A 25,132-nucleotide genomic window follows, 5' to 3' on the forward strand; every position below is an offset into this window, starting at 1 on the left:
ATAATTAAACAAATAATTCCAGCATAAATGAGCTCAACATTCCATGCAAGAGGCTAGGAAAGCGGAGTGGGAGAAACAGCTTTTAAGCAAAATTAGACATTGGTGTGGTAAGAACAAAAGAAAGCTAACCATCACACTTAAGACAGGGACTAAACACCAGAGCTATTTTATAAAACATCAACAAAACAGGTTAAAAACAGAAGACTCTACTGTGAAGGAAGGAAGCAGGGCTACATGTGATCACACTGAGACAAGTCCAAACCACACCCACAACATGAACTCAAACTACAAGGTAAAAATGGAGCCCTGTGTTACTCATTTTCACACTGCCCAGTGATCCCTCCAAAGAATAACAGGCTCAGAAGGTCCACAGTTAGAGCCAGAAGGATCCCAGACCTGGGAGAAATGTCCTGGACATAAACTGCCTTCCTCATGTTCCCAGGGCCACATGTGCAACAGCTACTGTTAGACTCCTGTAAGCTTCTCCCCTGTCTGATAAAGTAGCTCAAATCTGGAGGCTAACTCCACAGAGGGAAAAAGAAAAGTCCCTCCAATTCCAACTTATGAGGACATTGGTATTGCATTCCTTTGCCTTGAGGGAAAAAAAAAATAACATTTCCTCACACTTGCGTCTATTTTCAACAAAGAACATATTGCTCTAGATATGTTAAAACTGGCTCCATTGCTGGGCAGTGGTAGTGCACGCCTTTAGTCCCAGCACTAGGGAGGCAGAGGCAGGCGGATCTCTGTGTGTTTGTGGCCAGCCTGGTCTACAGAGATAGTTCCAGGACAGCCAGGGCTACACAGAGAAACCCTGTCTCAAAACAAAACAAAACAAAACAGGCTCCAAATCCAACTTCAATTCCAGTATCTGCCGCTTGCTGGAGTGGAAAGAATGCTCAGTGCCTGTGAAAGCAGGAGTCAGTGTGGAATCACCAAAGACCTAAACTGGGGTATGTTTTAAAAAGTACTTTTTTTTTTTTTTTTTAAACCTTTGGCTATTTAGTATCTACTTCTGAAAAACAAAAAGGCTGCCAAGTCACACCCCAGTGCCACACACACATCATCTGCAATGAACAGCATCTATGAGATGGGACTTTGAAATGTAGAGGTAGACAGTTTGCCTTTGCCTAAGGCTATTCAAAACCAGTACAGGGAGAAATTAACTTATTAAAAATGGTCATATAGATACATTTCTGTCCACTCAAAACCAGTACAGGGAGAAATTAACTTATTAAAAATGGTCATATAGATACATTTCTGTCCACAGAAAGAAAGTTTTGTCTTGTGGATACCACTGACAATCATACTGGAAATCCTGATTGATTTGGCATCCATGCTGAAATGATCGGAGCACTTCCAACCGGGCTGTGAATGTGTGGTCCTCTGGCTCTGTGATGCAGTTCCTCATCTTACTGTTTCCTCTTTAATACAGAATTAATCTTTGGCAAATACTCATTCTGTATTTTATCTTTAAAAATAATCCTTTAACAATCACATGGACACATATATACAAGTACAGGAGGGACATGTACATACTTAACACTTTCATGGGACAATTTTTACCATGTGTTTCATTTATTATCTATTTTATTCTACCCAGGGCAATTTCAGGAGACAGCTCCCAAAAAGACTTCAGTGTAGAACTGGGAGCCAAGGACTCACCTGGGTTCCGGAGCTGGTCTGAGAGTGGGCATTCCACATGTTCAGCTGGGCTGAGCACTGAGAAGGGCCCACAGAACACTTCAAGTGGGCTCAGAAGGGAGTAAGCAAAGCCATTCTGAAGAGAGGACCTTCAGCACAGAGACCTAGAGAGGGCCTGGAAGCCACAGAAGGTAGGAGAAGTGGCCTGGAGGTAGGAGCACTGAGGGATGTTTGAGGAGCCAGCAGTTTGGCTAAAATACTGCAAGTATTGCTTTGGATAAGAACAGAAAGGTAGGAGAGGGAGGAAAACTTGTCTCTTGGCAAAATTTGGTATTAATTTAACCATGGCCACAGCCATACCAGGTCACATGATCATCATTTTGACAGCTTATTCTACTTTCTCAGCTACTTCACTTCAACTTGCAAACTGGGTACCAATCACAGGCGGATGGTAATGGAAAGGGAGCTGAGTGCAGCTGTATTAACAGAAAACTTCTCTGGCCAGCTAATGCATTTCTTGTACACATGACCTGGGGCTCTGAATGGCTGGGCTCCTTGGGGAAACAGATGATGAGCTAGCAAAGGCTGATTTAAATCAGAAGGTGGGTTTGAAGAAGGAGTGAAACTATTTGGTGTTTGGTGCCATTGTCAAAAAGCCTCTGTTAGTGTTCTGGTTAACTGAAATATGTCAGATCAGGATATGGTTTTTATACTTAAAAGCTCACTCTGAGAAAAGCTCAGGGTACAGTGGGATCCCAAACACCCGGTGTAGTTGCTTGCCAACTAATAAAGACTTGCTATTGACTTTAAAAAAATAAAAAACCCCTCTGTTAGGTTTTTGGTGCTCAGTAAAACAATCAGTGCCCATGAACTTCATTACCATAATGCTGGAGGGGTTGAAATGAACATTTTACAGAGACTCCGAAAGAAAGAGTGGCAACAGCAGTCATATTAGAACATCCTGCAGGATGCAGGGCCTCTGACCAATCAAGGCAGGGGCAGGGGCAGGGGCAGGGAGCAGGGAAGGGCACGGAGAACAACCAAACTGAAGAGCTGGGAGGTGGGGGTGTCACTCCAGCATGATGTGAGAACTGTCTGGTAAAACCAGAAGCAAAGAGACTAATGAATAATGAAGTCCATGACAGTCCAGGTCATAAAAAAAGGTCTGCCTTCAGAGATGGTGGCTTCTGTAGCCCATCTAAGAAGAGCCTGGAAGAGCTGAAAATAACCTATGTGCAGGGCACAATCCTCACATTCTCTACTCTAACCCTCACCGTAAGAGGAAAGCTGAGCACAGCTTCTAATTTAAGAGGCCACTTTCTCAGATCCCAGACGTCTCGTTTCTTCTATGTAGCCTAGGTCCTCTCACACTCGCAAGCCACATGCATTCAGACCTCAGACGCCAAAGCATATCCGCACAAGGTACAGGCTGGATAAGAATTACAGGTGTCTTCCCTCACCTTGGGCCCTCTTGCTATGTCATTTCTGTTGGGGTAACATGACAATACATGGCTATAAGCAGCTTGTTTCTTGTACCACTGCCATGGGGCCTGAAGCTGGAACTCTCCCCTCAAGTCCTGGCCCCAGATGCAAAGGCCTAGTCACACTGGATCATCTCAACAGGCCATGGTTCAGACTGAGAGCATGCTTTATTTTTAGCCCTGGTGACTTCTCTTTCTTGGCTTGCAGTGCAGCTCATTTTGCTGGTGTGTTAACGTGGCTATAGTTTATGTAGCATTTTTGTGTTCACAGGGTGTAGAAGGGGACAGGGAGCCGTATTCTTCATCAGCTCAGCTACCACTTGCCCAAAGGTCCAAAACACAGTTTGTGAAGAGAGTGTCCTAGTAGTCTATCTCTCTCTTGGAGTCAACCATGATTTCAGACATGCAGGGTATGTGAGGTCAAAGGGACACACAGGCCGAGGGCTGGTTAGAGCAGGCACTGCAGTGGGTCTGTGGTTTGGATGGCACGCGTACAGCCGAAGCTCTCCAAGCTGGTATGCTCACCAAGGGAAGAAAACAGCAAGGTGAAGGACTCAGGTCAGAACCTTGTAAACCCTCCACAGCCACAGTTACCAAATAAGTCAGCTGTCAGCGAGTGGAGGGGCTCAGCCTGGGGAGAAAGGCTGTTCAGACGTGGAAGATGGGCAGTGCCCAGCACCGCAGCACTGTCAGGCAGATAAGGGGAAACGTCAGCTTCCCCAGAGGCAATGTGGAACTTCTGAAGAGCAGTTCCAGGTGGGTTCCTGCACAATGACAGGCACAGTGACCAGGGGACGCGACCATTTCCTTCCTTGGCCTTCCATCTCATCTCCCTCACCCAGCTCAACCTCCATTTAGACCAAGGCTCAAAGCCATCTGAGATTGGCAGCCTCCTATACCATGTAACAGAGCAGTTGCCATCAGTGCTTCTAAAGACACAGGGAACAGCAGCAGATCCTGACCAAAAGCATGGGAGTGCCACACATCTGCTGGCCTCGCTGTCTGCCAGGTGGCTTTAGGTCTAGGTGGAAGAATTGTCCTCTGTAGTGCATCGCTCAATGGGGCCATCTCTCTGGCTATGGGAGAGTGAGAATACTGACCCTGTACGGTGCCCTTCCAGGCCCCACCCTACAGACCAGGCCCCTGCCCAGCAGTGATGATCTCCTCCATGCCATGGATTTCAGCTTTCACTCTGCTGATACAAGTGAGTCGAACACTGGAACAATTCAGCAGTAAAGAGAATCATTTGGGTATGTGTGCAGGGCAAGCAGAATATGTGTGTGGCGTGTGGAATATAATAGGTGACTCCCCAACACTTCACAAATCCCATGGCCCAGGTCTCTCAGGAATAAGACAGCCTCTTCCCAGGGTCATTCTGATTATAAAAGAGATCTTGGCAGCTTCTCAGCTGTTGGGGCTCAAACCCCAGGGTTACCCCCTTCCTACACTCTCTCCTTCAACATTCTAACCACAGTACCTCCTGGGGCCCTCTCCTCAGAACTTACTCTGGTCCCCTGCCACACTCTATCCACTTAGTTCCTGGACTCTGCCCTCACCCGATAACTGGGTCTTAGTTTCTAGTCTTGGTCTCCCTTTTTGTTTTTTAAGGATTTATATATTTTTATTTTATGTGTACTGATGTTTTTATCTGCATGTGTGCCTGTAAAGGTGTCAGATCCCCTGAAATTGGATCTACAGACAGTTGTGAACTGTCATGTGGTTGCTGGGAATTGAACCCAGATCTTCTGGAAGAGAAGTCAGTGCTCTTACCCACTGAGCCATCTCTGCAGCCCTCCTTGGTCTCTATTTCTCCTACTCTGTTTTCTACATATTAGTAGCAGTGATTAAAGAAAACCAAAAGCAAGAGTCAGTAGATTATGCCCATCACCTATTCCAAGCCTTTCTGTGCACTTAGAATGTGCCTCTGTCCCAGGCTGAGCCCAGTCACACTAACCTTCGAGTCCCTTAACAACACTGAGTTCTTCTCCCTGTATGCCTGCACACCAGCTATCCCCACCCCCTCATCCTCTATTGTTGTTCCTGCTTTCGTCACTCAAGCTTTGGCACAAAGGGGCTCATTTGGGACCCTTCCCTGAGTGTCTGTGCAAAAGCTGACACCCTCCTCCATCCACATCTGCTACAGTCTGATTGTACTCCTGTCTCACTACTCTTTGCTCATTATTCATGCATTCAACCAATATCTCTTGGTGGCTCTATGCCAGCCAGGAAGCACATGTTAATTTCCAAGAATAGTATACATCCTCCCCAGATGACATGAAAACCACAAGCATAATGGCATGAAGGTGATGTTCCATAGGTATTTGATCTACAGAATGAATGACAGCTACAAGGTGATTTCCTGTGTGCTCAAGAAATCAGAACTGGCTGGAACAGCTTCTTGATCAGGCCTCACAGCTTTGAGTCGGCAGTATTCCAAAGTGGCCCCACCTCTGGAATAAATCACTCATTGCTTGTGTTTTTCCGGGCTCACCATGACTCCCTGCTTATGGATCCAGCCACCATTTATTTAGATCCCTTGTGCTCAGCTTCAGACAGTTCTTTCTGTGGGCAGGCTCAAAGGCTACCCTGGCCAAGCTATAGTCTGACTGACCAGAACTAAAGGTCACCCACATAGTTTAGCCAGGTAGCATGCTTCCTCCCATGCCTGGACATTGCCACCTTCCATTCAGGCTTCCCAGATAGCCAGGGTTTTAATGCACTACCAAGGACAAGACTCAGAGGCAAAACGTAATCAATGGGCCAGCCACATTGCTTGAGCCCAGTTTGTAAACAGTGTATAGCCCTACCTGTCCTGGCCTGTAGTCATTACACTTTCCACCATCACAAGTGTCCATGCAGTGGGGATAGCAGGTACAGCCTGTGTCCCATTAGTGTTGGCACTCACCAGCTCTGAGATCTTTGGCCACCCTACCTTCTAGAACTTTAGTTTCTTCTTTTGCAAAAACAAGGACTATGAAAGCACCAGATGTGTGGGGCTGCTGGAACCCCTTGTTCCTCCCTGTCCTGTGGGCCTATTAAAGTCTCAGTGGTCCCAGCTCAAGGGATATAAGAAGGAAGAAGCAACATTTCTATGGCCAACCTTATCACCAGACGTCAATGACAACAGAAGAATACAATTAAGGACAAGATAGTTCAGGCAAGACAGAAGAATGGCAGGGTGACAGAGCACATGGCTGCTCTATCACAGGTAGCAACAGAGGGCCACCCTTTGCATGGGGCCTGAAGACAAGGACGGAGAGAAAGATAGGTTTGGGTGTTGCTGTTCACCAATGCTCTGTACCAAGGATTAACAAAGCAGCTGTGTGGCAGGGAGCAGACCTAAAGCAAGGCCAGGTAGTAGATTTTCTAAGAATGAACCAACCACTCCCTGCCCCAATGACCTGGGAATCCTGAGGCTATAATCCACACAGTGTGCACAGCCTTCTCTCCCTGGCATTTCTATTCCCTAGAATGTTGTGTCTTCCCACATTCTGCCTTGGCAAGTGGCCTTCCATAGCCAGGGAAGCAGCCTGGCTGCCAGCCCTCAGATGCAGTGGGATGGTTTGTTAGAGAAAGAGAGATTACTACAGCACCCAAGTTTTCTGATCATTGGTAGAATGGAACCGTAGTTCCTTGCATTCTGTTAGCCATACACCCTGAGGTGGCAGACAGCAGTCCCAGATGAGTGCTTGGTTCAAGCTCCCCAAGTATGGGGACTCATTTTCATTACAACATAGACCCAAAACTGCAGTGAAGGTAGGGTCCAGTCCAGTGAGCTGTGCTTGACAAACCACACAGTCCTAATGCTACTCTTGACCTGACATTGTCCACAGCCCCAGCAGCAGACAGCACCCTCTGGGATACACTGAAGCATCACGAAGAGCCCTGCCTGTCCCTAAGTAGGTCAACTCCCTGTGCAGGACCTGGATATAGCCCCAGCTACTCCTCAGCCCTCCCAAAGGAGTCACACACACACACACACACACACACACACACACACACACACACAAAGTCAGAGCATTGCATTGCTCACAGTAAGGTAAATGCACACAAGAAGATTGGAAGTTCAGCCCTCTGAGTGCCTGCACAGCTCCCAGCAACCCAAGAAACAGTAACAGCATATCAATAATGGAAAAGTCATTTAAAAAAGAATCTCCAAAAATCTTCTGAAAAAAAGCCTCACTGCTCATATGGTCTTAGAATCACAGGACTGGCATCAACTACTGAGATGGTAGCTTCCAAATTTGCTTTGACCTCCAAAACTATGGCTCATCTGCAATTCACCCAGAAGCCCCAGATGCAAGCAGGCTGCTCTGGCAGAGGCTGGGTCATCTGTTTGGCACCTTCACTCCTCTTCTGCAGCTCCGGATAGTCCCTAAGACAACTCCAAGGACCCACAGGGCTCCACAAAGCACCAACAGAAACCCACTACTCCAAGCCAACTGTCTAGAGCAGATAGTAGAAAGGAGACCCAGGCTCTGAATGGCATATGAACAAAAACCTAGTTCCCAGACTCCAGGCTGACACTTGTCACACCACTCTGCTACAATCAGGTTCCTTGCTCATTTTAGGTTGCCTACAACATAACCTTATGCATCGTAAAGGACCCTGAGTCAGTCAAGTGGGAAACAGAGTTCAGCCCCAGGCTGGCAGGAAGAAGGTTGGAAAAAAGTCAAAGAAACATGTCTAGAAATTCCATACAGTTCTGTCAGTTCTTAGGACATAAACAGGTCTTGAGAGGCCTGGGCTGTGCCCCTGTGAGAGCCTCTGGAGCAGGCAGGCCAGGAGGTAAACACTAATGAGCTATGGAAATAGCGATTACTTCTCCCACGTCAGGCTCTGTGCCAGCTAAGGAGGATAAAGAGGTCTGAGATATTTTTAAAGTATTTTTACAGCAGAAAAACTTTCCTACAGACTCAATTATATAACTATCAGACTCCACCTCTGAGCTGAAATTATCCAAGGCCTCAGGATGAAAAAAGAAAAAAAAATAAATAAATAAGAGAGGGGGATGAAAAAGGAAAGAGAGAAATAATTTTTTTTTTCCTACATGAGGGTCACAGGTCTCTCCAGAGAACTTTGAACTATATGGCCAGTGACCCAGGACAGCTGCAAGCCATCAATCCCCAGACCTCAAGGGCAATTTGAAGACAGCTAGAGACAAAAAACTGGCCAAGCCAAGGGCAGAAGTCACATGTTGCACCTAGCCAGTGTAGATAATGTCGACAGATCAAGGAAGATCTGTTGAGGGCTACCAAACCCAGCCACATGAGTGCCCATCCCATTCCCTGGAACCCAAATGGGGCTCAGGTATTTGAGGCTGTGAGGATGCAGAGAGAGTGTCTCCTTGGTTCACAGTGACTGTTCTTAGCAGAGCACATGGTCAGTGAGGGAAAGCCCAGGGCTTAAGCCATGTAGACATTCAGCAAGAACAGGATGGGAAAAACCAAAGGGGCAGCTGAGGGAGGTTAACTTACAGCCCATGTTTTCGTCAGCCTGAAGATGGGAGCACTTTGTAATGCTGACACCACAGACATGAGAGAATGAAGGTTGTTGAGTTCTAGAAGTTTCTGGGGAAACAAAAAGATATGGAATACATTATTTTGCTGCCATAGACAACAGAACAAAAACATGCTTGAGTGTTGCCAAATGTCATATTTATGAAATTCAGTTACACTCAAAATATCTCACATAGAAAATATTGTTCTACAAAGTTCATAGGAAACATATGCTCCTTTCCTCCCATTTTTTTCAGAAGGTGAGTCTCCATCTAAAAACTTGCCAATTTTCATAGTCTGGCTTGTTTAACTGCTGGATGGAAGCAAGGCTTGAAACTGGACAATCCCTTTATGTTTTTCATAGATGACCCTGAACAGGCTTCTATGAGAAGACCCCAGGGTGCCAATAGCATCAGCAGCTTATACAGTGCTTACCTTCACCCTGGATGGGAAAGAGGCCAGGGAAGACGCTATCAATATGTGTAATGGCTCTCAGCTGGGAAGGCAAGGCTCAGGATTCCCAGGCCCTTGACTGTGAGCCTTTGAACCAGACCCCAAAAATGAGTGAGGACATACGGTGTCACTTAAGTCACAGACAAGTTTTTTACCACAGAGGGCCACAGAGAGGGCCACGGCAGAGAGTCGGGGCAGAATGCTGTAATCTCTGTTCTCATTTTTTTCATGCTGATGGGCGGGGCCCTGCTTCTCACTCCTGGTGGGCAGTGAAGCCTGGCCTAGCCAGCAGGCTCTGTGAACACGCTACCAGCTCCTTCTTCTTGTTTTTCTTTGGCAAGTTACCCAGGCCTTCTGCATTTCAGTGTCCCCAGAGTTAAACTGAGGGTGATGACTATGGTAGCTGTGCCTCCTGAGACAAACGTATCAGCTGCCCAGCTGGGCAGGTCTCTGTCTTCCCTATATGGAAGGCTCATTTCCACTCCCTCACTGACTGTCTTGGGTACCTTCAGCCTCAGGTGGCCTTCCTCTACCATGCCTTCGCTACCCATGTTCTCAAATGCTTGTGTTCCCATGTATGTCCTGTGGCACATGGACAAAGTGTTATCTACCACCTGGCACCTGTACCTTGCGAAAAGCCTAGCGAAGTAGACAAGATAAATAAATCAATAAAAGCCTTTGGGCCTGGACCCTACAGCTCTGCTCCTACTTGGAAACATGGCCCTGACTACACAAACTTAGCGATTCGTTTCAGACATCTTGTAACAAGAACAGATTCTCCCAGGGAGATTTCAATTGAGCATCTCAATTGCTGTGCCTGCCACAGACTTTCCTCCTGATATCATGGTCTCTAGGGCATTATCTAACCTGTCCCTTTCTTTTCTAGAGACTAGAAAACCAGTGCTCAGGGAGGTAGGAGGCCTACCCGAGACATACGTGGTGCACTGCCAAAATGACAATCCTCAGTAAGGGAGGGGACAGAGACTAAGGAGGGGTCACTGGGGTTCCTTGGGTGGGGACTATACTCATTTCCAAACAGAAGGTCTACAAAAGGACTGAAGCCTGCTCAACATCCTCTTCTGACCCAGCCTCAAGCAGCACAAAAAACAGCACCGATCCCAAATGTTTCTGGAGACTCCATAGGACAGTGACCTTTGCCCCTGAGAGAGTTAGAAACTGCTTAACCTCCTGGGGATGGGAGGCACAGCAGCTCCACGGAGGGCATGTATGGCTGAGAGCCCTGCTCTGTTAGCTGGCTGGAGCCCTCAGCATAGACACTTCATCTCTCTTCACCACCCCTTCCTACTGTGCAAATGGAATGATAGCCTTGAACGACAAATTTGACCACACCGGCACAGCAGTTGCCACACACCTGGCACCAAAGGGCCTGGGTCCAGAATCACGGTGGGAGGACAACACGTGTGCACCTAGAGGAAGTCATGAACTGGGTAGAACTGGGCTGCCAAGGAGTCTGTCAGGCCCAGGAACCGCTACTGAGCGTGACAGTGGTTCAGGAAAGCCATGGCACCACACAGCCTGACAGGCAGAGAAAAAGGGAAAGGTGGAGTCCGGCAAGCAGCATGGACAGAGCCTATCAGAGGGGCAGCAGGGTCAACTTGTCCAGGTCTTTGCTCAGAATGGGTGCGAGGGAGCCTGATGTTACAACTGTGTGGGACATGATTAGATCAAAGGCACTGAAGCTAACTACAACCTATCAGCCCCACGCACTGGCAAAGCCCAAAGGAGAATGGATGGATACCAGGGAACCACTGGTATCCACATGCAGAGACCGGAAGTCCAAGCAAGAGGAATAACAGGCCAAAGAATTATGAGACTGGAGGGGGCATATTTCTCAGGCTCACACAAGGTGTGAGCAGTCAGGTGGATCTCAGAACTGGCTCTGCCTGGAGAGGTCAGGTCACAGCCTTCTACCTGTCCCTCATCTAGCATCTGCCAAAGTTCAGAGGAAACACATTTTGAGAAACAAACAAACAACTTACCTTGGCTATTTTCACAAAATGGCTCAGGATTTCTGCCCTTATTTTTAAAGTCTGTGCTGTTAGAATTTCTCGTACAACCCAAAAACTGACCTGTAGAGTCAAACACACACACATACACACACACATCAGAGAAGTGGTTAAATGCTAGGCTGTCCATATCACCCTTTTCCCACCATGCAGGGTTTCCATGGGGCTAGGCAGCTTTGAGAGCACAGCCTAGGGTCACATGAAGGGGACTTGTAGCACCCAAATCCAGATGGGCCCCATGTCTGCCCTGTCTCCTTATGATACAGAACAGTTCTGGCCCCCACTATACACACCAGTGTCTCTGCAGGTGCCTCAGGGAAGATCCAGGTGTGGGGAGAAGATGGATGATAGAATGGATGGATGGACAGATGAAAATATGGAATATGGGCAAAAGTTCAGACAAAAAGTAGTGTCTACTAACCATACTTTCCACAAGTCCATACTCCCAGCCAAGCCCAACACAAGGAGAATTTGTTGATATTTGAACAATTGTAACAAACTTTCTTTTTTTTTTTTTTTTGGTTTTTTGAGACAGGGTTTCTCTGTGGCTTTGGAGCCTGTCCTGGAACTAGCTTTTATAGACCAGGCCGATCTCGAACTCACAGAGATCCACTTACCTCTGCCTCCCAAGTGCTGGGATTAAAGGCGTGTGCCGCCACCACCACCCTGCCAAACTTCATTTTCCAAAAGAGGTTTGCCAATAATAAAAGATGCAGAGTCCCACTAGGCCTGAGGGGTGTGGATTTTCTGGAGGTGGCATGGGCCAGCCATTAAGGTAGCTTTAGTTATTCATGCACAGCCCCTCACTTATACAAACAGCCTCCTGGGCCCTGAGTCTGTTGGTGGCTCACTCACAGCACCACAAGGAAACACAGAAAGCAGTCAGCCAAAGAATGCCAAGAAGCCTTAGTGCTTCTTGTTTATGCCTCATTGACATCAGGACAGTGGTGTCGGAGAGTGCAGGGCAGCGAGGCAGAGAGATGATGCAGAGGATGCAGCTATGTGTATGGTGGGTAAGAAGGTGAGATGTGGAAATCCCTCATTCCACAAGGAAAGAGGTATTGAAGGACAGCCTGAAGTTAACAAAACAAGCTTGCTGCACAAGAGCACAACTTCTCCTGACTAAAATACTGCTGCTTTACCAACAGAAAGCAAGAGATACTGAGAATAAGCAATTGGCCATTTTGTTAAGCCTCAGTGTAATTAGTCAAGGCTGCCTACAGGTTATGCCAGGATTTCCATAGAATCATTTTTTCCAGCGAATTGTCAAAATTAAGTTCAGACTCAAATGTTTACCAGGTGCTTCTGGAAGACAGTCATTCTGGACACCAAACAGAAGCCTGCAAAGCTTATATTTAATATGCGCACTTCCTATGCTACATAACCTCAAGTGTGATGCTCCATTATGTATAATTCAACAGATTCTTGTGTGCCAAAACTTCACATTCTCCTGGAATGGTTCTGGAAGGAGTAGAGCTAGTTAGGGACCTGCACACCTAGTGTGCAGAGGCTCTGAGGCAACAGTCAGTTCAACAAAGTTGCATGAAGCCCTACTATGTTCAGGATCCAGGCACTCTAAGTCTGTATCTGGTCCAGTGGAAGAGTCCTCCAAAAAATCAGGACCAGAAGGTAGCTGTAATGATGGCTGTAGCTCAGAGTCTGAGGACTGCAGTGTAGGGCCCTGACAGACAGGAGGCAGCTTACTCAGTAAGGCAGGGCTGAGGTGTCACTGTGTATGCCATGATTCAGAACAGCTACATGGCTGACGGGCTTGGAGAAGGGCTATGTGGTACAGTGGTGAGGACAGACAACCATATGTGGACCACCATACTTCAGTGCTGGAGCAAGAAACAAAGGGTCTAGGGCACCACCCAGTTCAGGGTGCTTGGCTTCTGAGTGCAGTGACAAAGGTAACCCCTGTCAAGCAAGAGCACTCACTGAAACGCAGAGGCAGAGGTCTGTGAGGTATGGACCTGGGAGGGCTGTAGTGCTGAAGAGGGGGGTAGACAGGGGCAAGAAAGACAGGCAGGGGTACAAGTATATGGTTTTTAAATCTCCAATTACAAAATTTAAACATTAAAAGAAAGAAAGAAAGAAAGAAAGAAAGAAAGAAAGAAAGAAAGAAAAGAAAGCAAAGAAGCACAAAGGCAGAGGTCATTTGCAAGCTCAGATCTACAGACCAACAATGACAAGCTATGATTTATGTCCTGTTCCTCCCCTCCCCATATCCATACTTGGCTTGAATCGAAACTGGTAAATTTTAAGCATATATATCACAAGCAGCTTTAGAAATGATAAGTATTTATCTGTGATTTTTCCAGCATCTAAGAATTTCATCACCAATATGTTTACCACTGTGGGGTTACTACTAGAGCTCTAGTATAATAAACAAGACTGTGGTGATATCTTCAGACACATTTCTGTAGATTTGTTATGAATGCATAGGACAAGCTCTTGAAAGGTGACTTGAACAAAAGTATAAAGAACCTAGCCACCAAAGGTCTGCTGGTAAATGTAAAGGGACCTGTGTTCTCAAACAGGGCTCAAACGTATCACAATCATTGCTCTTCACTAGCACAGAACACCAGACGGTAGCTTGCTGTATACTCTGCCCTCCCCTCATGCCCATCCAAGTATCTGTTTCCTGTAGTTTCTAGTTGGCATTTTTTGTTCTATCTTTTGCCCCTCCTGCCTCCACTTCCTGAGTTCTGGGATTAGAGGTGTGCACCACAATACCTAGTTAATATGGTGCCGGGACTGAGCTCAGGGCTTTCTGTGTGCTACATAAATACTCACCTGAGCTGCATCCCTAGCTCTGCACCCAATATTTATAAGCCATGTGTACCGTCTGCCTGCTCGGGTCCTTTACTCATCTCTCTATTGTGCCATATGCCCTCTTCCTACTATTGTTTGAGAAAAGCATTTTGTGTATTTAAGAGCAGAGAAAACAGGTACATTTATATAAGGATTGGGTGATGAGAAATAAGAATATTTTGAAGAACAACTTGAATATACCCATCTATATATTTAAAGGTACATTCTCTTTTAAAAGATTTACCCTGTAAAATACAGAAGTATTTTGTGAACATTTATTTTATTTTTTTGGTTTTTTCAGTACAGGGTTTCTCCATGTAGCCCGGCTGTCCTTAAACTCATTCTGTAGACCAGAACTCAAGAGACCTGCCTTTGGAGTGCTGGGATTAAAGGTGTGTGCCACCACAGGCCGGGTTTATGAACATTTATAAACATGACAAAGTTAAAAGCCAGTCAACAACGTACTTGTACATGGCCTATTGATCCTCTGTCCATCACACTTTGGAAAGAAATGGCTATGTTTGCCCACTCTTCCTAGATATATGCTTCCTCCTCTCCTGCATGAAGCTATGCTCCACCTTCCTGAAGACAAGCAACTGCATGCACTGAGAGCCTACTGTATGGAACACACATCTATTTTCACCATTTATGCATTTGACCACTTATTTATAGCAGCATGGTCTTGTGGACACTTAAAAGAACTTTGGTTTGTTGTCCAATGCTACCTTATTTATTTTGTGGCTCCAACTATTCCTACTTTACCCATTCATCCAAAGCACTCTGTTCTCCCCACTCCTTTGTCATAACCCAGTTGTGTTTTGGTTTGTTGGTCTGTATATTGCCTCTTCTTCTGGTACTACATATGCTTCAGACCCATTATGCACATTCCTTGCACAGCCCTAAAAGCAGTCTTTTCTCCAAGGAACTCTGGTTCCATTTATTAAATAATACTATTAGAAACCAAGATTGGTTCTGGGATTTACTTGCTGATAACAGACTACTGGTGCTTCTTGACCTCCTCAATTAAAGAGGAAGGAAGAGAATGTGTGTGTGTGTGCCCTCTTGCACATGCACACCTGTGAACGTAAGTGTATGCAAACGTGTGTGTGCATGTGAATATGTGACTGTATTTGGTGTGCACATGCATGCCTGTATGTACATGTTCGCATAAGCATGTGTGAGAATGTGCATGTATGTGTGTGTTTGAGTGTATTTGTGTGTGTGAGCACACTTGTGTGACTGCTTTTTGTGCATGCATATACTACCCATGTACAGTTATATTTCTCTATGTAAGCAACTTTAAAATTCATATGAATTCATACTGTTATCCCCAACTCTATGCAATTAGCACATGGATTCTAGCTCCTCCCCTTGTTTATCTGTAACTTCCCACTCCACCAGAGAGAAACCAGATCCCGGGAAACGGTCATCTACATCTCAGCTGTCCACTTGCCAGCATACATCCTTCAGCACTATTTCCTAACTGCTAACCAGAAGAACACTTGTAGATAGGACACGGTGCTCCTGTGTAATTTCCCCTTGCCCTCTGAAGAGTGACTTCACAACTTTGAAAGCACATGCAGAGCTGTGTATTCACTGTTCTTTTGTTTTGCATTTTTGCATGTTCCATCTTCAAGCTGAAGTTTCTAGTTTGTGTGTATTGAGGTCTTGGTGCTATAATGTTCTGTGTGCTTTCATAAAGACACTGTCATGAATCCATCATTACCCTATATAGAACTGTCTCGCCCTCTTAAACATACAAATCTGGGCTAGAGGTGTGGTTCACTGATAAAGCAAGGAAAAAGCTCTGAGGTCCATCCACAGCATTGGGGGAGGGAGTCAACAGAAACTCCCTTTTCTTTTTCCTTATTTTATTTTATTTTATTTTATTTTATTTATTTATTTATTTATTTTTGTGACAGGGTTTCTCTATAGTTTTGGAGTCTTCCCTGGAACTTACTCTGTAGACCAGACTGGCCTTATACTCACAGAGATCCACCTGCCTCTGCCTCCCAAGTGCTGGGATTAATGGCAGGCACCACCACCACCTGGTTCGTCTCTGTAGTTCTACCTTTTCCAGAATGTCATGGAAAGAAGAGAAAGAGAACAGGAAGCAAAAGGTAGTCTTCTACACTGGCTTTCACCTTGAAGTACATGCTGAAAAGCCCCTGTGTCTATGTGACTTCATAGCTCATTCCACTTTCTAAGTAAATACTATGCCATGTGTTTGCCCATGCCCTGCTGATGACATCTCAGCTCCTTCATCTTTGACAACTATTAATAAGCTGCCATGAACACTGCTGTGCTAGTGTGTGTGTGTGCTTGTGTGTGTTTGTGTGCATGCATGCAGGTTTGAGCCTCTGAGTCAGTGCATGAGGGTAACAGCTGAACCACATTTTGCTCTCTTGCATCACCAACCCTGAGTGAGTCCCCAGCAGCTCAGCTGTGGTTCAGAACTCCTGGGGTGCCATGGTTGTTCTGTGCTCTGGTGATGAAGGAAAGACACCGAGCATCTTCTCATGGTGATGCATCTGGACTGCTGAGAAGTCTTCAGAGTAGATTGCTTCAGACAAGTGCTTCGCACACATGGCTCCCAGTCTGTTTATCTTCATTCTCTTAATTATGATTTTTGCACAATGGAAAAAATCCAAGTCTTGATAAATTCCCAACTCACTAATTTTTCTTTCTTTTGTGTATTGTCTTTTGGTCTCTAACAGTCATGGTCAAACCCAAGGGCAGAGATTCCCTGCCTGTGTCTCCTGCTAAAAGTTAACACCTGAATGTCTGATCCATTTTGAGTTAATTTTTAGGAAAGGCTTAAAGTCTGTATCTAAAATTCATTTTCACACACACACACACAGAGAGAGAGAGAGAGAGAGAGAGAGAGAGAGAGAGAGAGAGAGAGAGAGAGAGAGAGCTCTTCAGCACGGTCTCAGTACACACTCCAGCACACTGGCCTAGGCATCCCTGCTTTTCTGTAACAGCTTCTCTACTTCCTAGCACTTCCCTGGCTACTCTGGTCTCTGGCCACACTGCACAACCTCTGGGATGAGTCTGTGGGATCTTACTAGCAGCACTGAATCTAAATGTCAAGTGGGGAACTGACATGTCAATGACCCTTAGTCTTCTCATCCATGAAGACAGAGCCCCTCCCTGTTTCCTAACATCTACTCTGATTACTTACATCAGTGTTTTGCAGGTTTCAACATATAAACCACGTTTTATAAAAATAAACACCTAAATCTTGTTTGGGTCCTGGCGTTATTACAAACAGTGTTCTCAACCTTCAGATCCCAATTCCTCATTGCTAGTACAACAAAAACAACCCCTCTCTGTGCAATGAATGGCCTTGCCTCTCTTGCCCGTGCATTATTGCCCAGAAGAGTTTATAAAAATGACTTCTTTGGAATTTTCTATAGACGGTCATGTCAACTAAGAATAAAGGCACCTCAATTTCTTTCTCTCTTATCCAAATGTCTTTTACTGTCCTGTCTTACTACGCTAGCCAGGACATCTGTATGGTGTTCACAGGACCAGCATGAGAGCACAACATCATCGATAGATGTTGGATATTATAGGCTTTTTTCCCCTTATTCTGCCTGTTGATACAGTGTTTACCCTAATTTTTTGAAATGCTGAAAAGGCCATTTGGTCATGAATTAAATAAGCTTCCATACATGTAGAGTATTGTTTAACACCTTATTGTTTTGACGAAGTAGCTGTCTCTCAGGTTGGCTGGGGTATACTAAGACACCCTGGGGATGCCACAGAAGTATTACAGGTGAACAGAAAAGAAGAGCTGTGATACAAAGCACTGTATTCAGTTTGTCATCCACAAACAAAACAAACAGCAAACGTTGGGGGGCGGGGAGGGAAAGCCCAGGCTTGGGGAGACAACTCTGGTAACAATGCTAGCTGTGTAGGTAGGAGGACATGAGTTCAAGTCCCCAGCACCCACATAAAAAGGCAGGAGTAGCTGTGAGGAGCTCAAACAGGAGGGTTGCTGGGACTTACTGACCAGCCTAGTTAAGCAAGTTGCAGCCAGGGAAAGATCTGGTCTCAAGGGGATGGGAGAGCAAAGTGGGCTTCACCTAAGGAATGGCACCTGAGATCAACCTCTGGCCTCCACATGTACGTGCACACTAATGGACCACTGTCTTCCTCTTGTTGCCAAAGTTACCTTTCTCTATTGGCAACAATGGCATCTCTACAAATGAACAAGGCCTCACATCCCTTTACCATTCTGACTGCAGCAACTATCACCCTCAGCTCCCTCTGTCACTTCCTTCCCCACTTCCCAGGGCTGTCCAACAGCAAAAAAATCCTATGTTCTCACCATGGACCCAAAACCTCAAGTCTTCTAATCCATTCTCATCCCTTTTCTCACCTGGCCCTCTAGAAGCTGAAGCCCTTTTTCCTCTTAGGCAGATTGTTCTTACAGTCTTATAATTTATCACTCACTCCAGCCCCTTCTTTGCTTAAAGACCCCTTGCCCTCACCCCAATCCTTCCAGCCCATGTGCAGGGATGGACTAACCACATGTCTTTCCATGCTCCCACCTGCTGGCTCAAAGGCACCCAGAGATACTTCAAGTGCTGCAAGTCTTGCACCTGGGCCACTGTCAATGCTTAGGACTCTCTCATGGTCTTACGCCGTCAGCAAGCTTCCCACCCCAATTTCCCCCTTTGCCTTTGTTTTCCCAGAGGAAGATAAGACAAAGATGGGCCTTGCACCTATAGGCTGCCTGCAGCTGTGTCTCCATTATGACAGCATCTTGCACCATGAGATATCCCAGGATACCCCTTTCCCACCTCCTCTAAGCCTTCGCCACCTCCCCAACTCTGACTTTCCCTGGCCTACATGCTTTCATTCAGACACGAGCATCATCAAGAGTCTGCCCACTTGAAAGAAGAAAAGCACAACATCTTCCTGGACTTCACTGGTCCCTCCCTCCTTACCCTTCCCTCCATCTTCAGAACTGCTGTGGCAGCATCACCTACACCTGCTCTCTCAGGAGATGCTCTGTCTTGCTCTGTGCCTGTGGTTAATCCTATGAACACACTACCAGCTCTGCTCAGGCGGCCTGTGCTCTGCACTCCTCACTCTTGAAGTGCATTTTCAGATTCTGCACTTGTGGAGTGTTCTTCCTATTCTTAGATGCCTTCACCCAGCCTCGTGTGCAAACCTCCTCTGCCCATGAGAAACATCAGAAGTCTGCAATTCTTGGTCTCATTTCTCTAAGCCCCCCCCCTTGAGCACACTGCTGGCCCTGACATATACTCCTAAGCCTCTACCCCTCACTTTTGCTTTACCTCCCTTTTAACCAGGTACCACAGAACCTTCTTTCTGAAGCTAATAAATCATTTCCTCTGGGTTGAGTACAGTTTCTCGTTTAATCTTCAAAACTCACTTGAGAGATGATCCCTGAGTTAGATGAGTGCAGAGGCCAGAAGCCAGTCCAATGTCCTATACCTAACAAGCTATGACTAAGGCTCAAATTCAGTATCCCTTCAGACACTTCAGGACAGCACCAAGCCCCCAAATCAAATGTGTATTTGTACTTTCTGGAAGCCGGTTCAGCTATGATACTGCCAGGTCCTCATGCTAACACAGAAGACCAGGATGAACTCCAGAGGGGTAGAGACATAACAGATCTTGGGTGATCTTGGCTACTCACTCTGTGAGTAAATCCTAAGGCACTCAGATCCCAGGGTGGAGCAGACAAGTTAAGCAGGACTTAAGTTAAGCACTGGGCCCCAAATCCTCCAACTACATCCTTCTAGCCTTCTGATCTTCAGATTTTCCCTTGCACACCTCTGAAACATTTGCAGCACACTACTGCAGACACCACTTCCTATTACCCTTGCAGTGGCTCTGTAAGGTGGGCGATGTTGCCATTCTCAGGTGCAGATGAGGAAACTGAGGCTCAGAGAGGTCAGTGGGCTGCTAGCTCTGGAGTCTGATAAGGTGTCCTGTCTTCATCATGTGGTCCAAGCCCGCCCATAAGTTGACCAGTGAGCTCATCCCAAAGACAGCAGCCTCAGCAGTGAGCCAAGGCTGGCCTCTGGCCAGTTTTCAAGCTGGAGCTCCCAGGCTGTGTACAGAAGCTCTGGCTCTCCATGGCCTGCATTTCCTGGAGCATTTTGCTTGAAAAAACACTGCTTGACTTCTGGATCACTGCACCACTTGGTGTGGGATGGACACGGTACAACTGTTTGTCACACAGGCTGTATGGCTTTGCCAAGCTGACCTGGCACCTCTGTGTGAAACAGATTACAGAGACCCCCCCCAAAGACCCATCCTCTGTGAGTTCTATGGCTGCCTAGAGGTGGGGACTAAGTTGGCTGCCAGTCAAAGAGTTTTGTTAAGAAAACTATGAATCCTCTGATAATGTGTACACATATGGCTCTTGTTTTCTTCCTATTTTTGTTTTGTTTTGTTTCAAGACAGAATTTCTGTGTGTCACTCTGTGTAGCTGTCCTGGAACTCACTCTATAGACCAGGCTGGCCTCAAACTCAGAGACCTGCTTCCTGAGTGTTGCGCCACCTCAACTAGGCTCCTTTTCCTTTCTCTTTCTCTCTCTCTCTCTCTCTCTCTCTCTTTTAGATTAAGCTCAGTTTGAAAGAAAAAGATCTTCAATACAGAAAGAAAAGAAATCACTTCTCTATGCAAACAAGCTGTGAAGCCCCCTAGCACAGAGGCAGCTATGCTGGTCTTGGCTCCTATTACACCACATCAAACAAACAACAAACAGTGCCAGCCCTGCCCGATCTTCAGACTATAAGTCAGGGCCTGGCCGTGGATGGATGCAGAAGCTGCAGAAGGTTGAAGAGGTTGAACAACCGTGATGTACAGGACCAGGCATTTCTAAAAGGGAAGACCCAGATGAAACTGAGACCCCAAAGAAATGTGAGCCCCAGCACCTAGAGTGTCAGTCATGCAGTAATACAACCTCTAGGCTACCATGCTCACTGGAAACCAGAAAAAAAAAAAACTGAGACTAATCCTGTGTGGAGGTCTGGCTTATGCAAAGGGAACCTGAGGTATCTTACTATCAAAGCACAGGCTCTGGAGGCTCTGTGGGAGAAATCAGAGGCAATGGTGCCTTCGGTTGGCCTCTGGGTTTCTCATTTGCTCCCAGGAGCCCACATCTTCCACTGTAGGAGGTATCTCTTCAAACCCAGATGTAGCATGCTTTCTTGTTACACTATCTTGGGCCTACCAGCCCACAGATAATGACCCAGAGGCTTATTAATTATGAAAGCTTGGACTTAGCTTAAGTTTTTTCCATAACTAGCTTTTATAACTTAAATTAACCGTTTATATTAATCTATGTTCTACCATGTGGGTTCACCTCTCTCCCATCTTGTACCTCCTGTTTCCTCTCTGTGTCTGGCTGGCAATCCACCTTTCTTCGTCCTGGAGTTCTCCCTCTGCCCAAAGTCCTGCCTATACTCTCCTGCATAGCTATTGACCATTTAGCTCTTTATTAAACCAATCGCAGTGAGACACATCTTCACACAGTGTAAACAAATATTCCACAACACCCAAAGCCAGAGTTCTAGCAGGACCAAGTCAGTTTAGAGAGTGTGGGGCCAGGTGGGTCAGAATACAAGGAAGTGCAACTTGAGAAGTGTCTTCTAACCACCCTACTCATGGCTTCACGTGAGTCCTTTACACATGAGCCTGACACTGACAAGGTGGTAGAGACATGATGATGATGATGAATAGGACAAACAAGTTTTCACAGAGATCTCAGGACATGCAAAACAAAAACAACTGAGTTGAGGACCACATGGAAGAAACAAGAAGGTGCAGTGAGGGAATGTGTGATAGGCAGACCTCAGACAGGCTGGGCACTCCCTATACAAGGGACATCAGGAAAGAAGAGTTTGGGCCAAAAGCACAGGACATGGGACGGGGTCCTATTGTGACAGAGATATGGCAAAGAGGGCAGACCAGGATCCTGGAGCCTGGAGAAGAAAGGGGACAGAAATGAGGCAAGAAGGGAGAGCAGAGGCTAGATCCCCACCCCTGACCTCCCAGAGCTGAGCTTCTACACAGTGTCCTCAGCACAAGAAAGGTGTGTTCTCACTCACTCTGTGAACCAGATGATGGCCAGTTAGGAAAGAGTGCTGGGGTTCAGGGCCAGGAGGCTAACAATGAACCCTGAGGGGCTTTGCAGGCACAGTGGACTGCTGTAAGGACAGACACTGGAGGATGGTGCTTACCTGGTTGAACCTCCGGGTAAAGGCCACAACATTAGGGGCAAGACTGTGTTTCTCCTTCTTACTCCATCCGCAGCTGGCCAATTCCTGGGAAGCACAGAGTTGGTGTCAACAGGAATTCAGTCAGGATACAAAATACACAGGCATCTGGCTGCAAAGTGAGCATGGAAATCAGCACAGCTGAAGCCTGACTATGCCTAAGCTCGCCAGGTGGAGGAGGAGGGCTGGGTCTGCAGGTGTGCAGGAGGAGGGCTGGGTCTGAGGTAAGGATACATATAGGCAGGCTCAGAGAAACAGCAGAGAGGCAGAATACTCTCCCCTTGTTCCCAAGATTACTTTGCCAAAATATTAAGTACCAGCTTCTTTGGGACCTAGAGGAGTTCTTACGGTGCAGATTGTCTGAGAAGGGGGATAAGTGTTTAAACCAGCAGGATTCACCTGGATTTCAAGATAGCTCCAGGATTCTAGTCTAGCTTAAAATTAAAATCTAGCTGAGGAAGCTCAGATTTTGTTGGTCATGTGACTGTGGATAGATTGTTTATGATCTAATAAAGCTTTTCTGGAGATCAGAATGCAAAGCTAGCCACAGTCATAGAGGCCAGGCAGTGGTGGCACACTCCTTTAATCCCAGGACTCACGAGACCTAGGCTAATGGATCTTTGTGAGTTCAAGGCAACCCAGAGCTACATGAGAGTGAATCAGTCTAAAAGAGAAACAGAGCTCACACCTTTAATCCCAGCACTGGAGAGGTGTATAAGACAGGAGCAGGGTCTGAGAGCTGGCATTCAGTCCTGGGCAATTATTCTCCAGCCACACTGAGGACAGGATTGCCCCAGCTTTGGTAGAAGTGAGAGCTCTCTGGTGGCTTGGCTGCTTTGCTTTTCTGATCTTCAGCTGGAACCCCAATATCTGTCTCTGGGTTTATATTATTCATGTTACAAGTGACATCCTCCATTCTTGCAATCAGGCAAAATCTCAGGCCAAGCCTCAACAACCAGAGATGCTTCTGGGATTACCTGGGATTCCTTCCTGAAGCTGACTCTCCCCCCCCCCCATCTCTCATACACCCAAAGAGACAGGAGAGAAAAGTACCACTAGTGTGGGAGCATTATCTACTTTCTCAGCAGGTTTAGCAGTGTCATTTAATGAATCAAAGAAGCTAAGTTTTACCTGTCACCAAGGTCAGCTCCTGTATGGATAACAGAAGCAACTGGATATGATCATGCAAAGGCAAGCAAATTCAGGGATCCAGGACTCTATTTGGTATGGGCTGAGCACATGACAGCCCAAGACCTCACACCTGCATGCACTGTACACACGCCTCTCAAACAATCTACCTAGCAACCTGGTAGCAAGCTAAATAACCCCCCCCCACTGAGCTGCCTGAACTAGTGTAAGTACCTGAACAATAAGGCAAACTGTGTTCTCTATGTGAACTTTTGGAAAGGATCCCTAATTTACCATCCCATGCCTGTGCATATGACTAAAATAAGATGCATCATGAGAAAGGACATATACATTAAATGAAAGTTTACATAATGTAAACCCCCAATCAAAACAGAGAGTCACCCATGCTACAGCCCTTAGCAACCAAACTCCTTCTCTTGAACCCCTTAAAAGAAAGCCCCAAATAATAATCGGGGATCTTGAATTCCCTACTCATACAATCATTATCACTGTTGATAGCATGATTCTTCCTGTAGTGAACTATTACTTTGCTTCAAACAAAGTTTCCTTGCCACTTTTGTAATCTGTGTGAGCCTTTATTTCAACTCCTTGAATAAGAGGCCAAAAAACCTAGGCACCACCAGGAACAAGTTGGAGTCTAGAAGACTAAGGAAAGGCCATCAGGAAAAGGCCCAGCATCCCCAGCCTGTGCTGCCAGGTGCCCTGACGGAGAAAAGAGGAAGGGATATTCTCTACCTAAACTTCTAAGACCCTCTGATTCTTACCAGGCCTCTGTCTTATTACCAACTTTGTTTTTGTTTTTTGTTTTGTTTTGTTTTTTGATACACACCTGAAACATTCTAAAGATCTTCAGTGAGAATCAGCTGCCAACCAGCTAGAACAAACATGCATCAAGGAGTCAGGGTTGGGAAAGTGTAAGCAAACAAAGGGAAGACCATGCACAGGCCCTTCTTGCAGTTTTTTTCTCAAAAGAATCGATACATCCCATTTTAGCAAGTGGTGCTGTGTTCATTCTCCTGAATGAATGCTGTGACTACACTTCTCAAAATTACACCTGAATGACTCTGTTTGCTGTCTGCACCTTATCTGGAATGTGGACTTGGATTTATTTCCAGCACATAGTTCTCCTGCCTCAACGGAATTGTGTCAAGACAAAGGTCTCTCTCTCCTAGGACTCCCAATGCCAATGCTGAGAAACTGTGTATTATAATTAAGTATAAAACCAGTGCATTTAAACAACATTCAGGAATTAGACTGCTTAGCGTCCAATCGCTGACTGATGGCATTTCCCTCCATATTTTCCCTGCATTCAAAAATAAACAACAGTAGCGGTGGGTGTGTGCATGTGTGTGCTTTGGAAGAATGTCTGTGCATACGCATGCGTATGTGTGTTTTTTAATTCAGAATACAACCTGGGAAGACACCTGGAAGAGAGAGGCGGTATGGATCCACAGTTAGAACCGGCCCTGGCTGTGCACACCCCAGTGGCATGGTGTCTGTCTTTGTAGAACTTCTGTTTGTTTTTCCTGTAGACCAGGCAGGACTCAAACTCACAGAGATCCTCCTGCCTCTGTCTCCCACATGCTGGGATTAAAGGCGTGTGCCACCACTGACCAGTTTAGAACTTACATTCTTATAGGACATAGGAACATGGGATGCCTAGACCATATGGGCACTTGATGAAGATGTCTTCCCCCGGTGGTTGGGGTACACACTGCAGCTCAGCATCAGCTCCAACATCAAGTACCTTCTTCTCTCTCCCTTCCCACTACTGTCCTGAAATGGTTTCTGTATCTCT

The 25,132-nt window shown here is 46.2% G+C and overlaps 1 protein-coding gene across 4 annotated transcripts in view; it reads right to left on the reverse strand.

Annotated features, from left to right (window-relative positions):
* Positions 1–25,132, reverse strand: part of Ralgps1 (Ral GEF with PH domain and SH3 binding motif 1) — a 231,887-nt gene that overhangs the window by 128,163 nt on the left and 78,592 nt on the right. For all 4 annotated transcript variants that reach the window (XM_051185235.1, XM_051185234.1, XM_051185233.1 and 1 more), the window contains exons 5-7: positions 22,150–22,233; positions 11,077–11,166; positions 8,603–8,695 (exon numbers count right to left, since the gene is read on the reverse strand). In XM_051185235.1, coding sequence (XP_051041192.1) covers positions 8,603–8,695; positions 11,077–11,166; positions 22,150–22,233 — 267 coding nt within the window. The remainder of the gene's footprint in view (positions 1–8,602; positions 8,696–11,076; positions 11,167–22,149; positions 22,234–25,132) is intronic.

The sequence above is a fragment of the Phodopus roborovskii genome, unplaced genomic scaffold (assembly GCF_943737965.1).
Source record: "Phodopus roborovskii unplaced genomic scaffold, PHOROB, whole genome shotgun sequence".
NCBI lineage: Eukaryota > Metazoa > Chordata > Mammalia > Rodentia > Cricetidae > Phodopus > Phodopus roborovskii.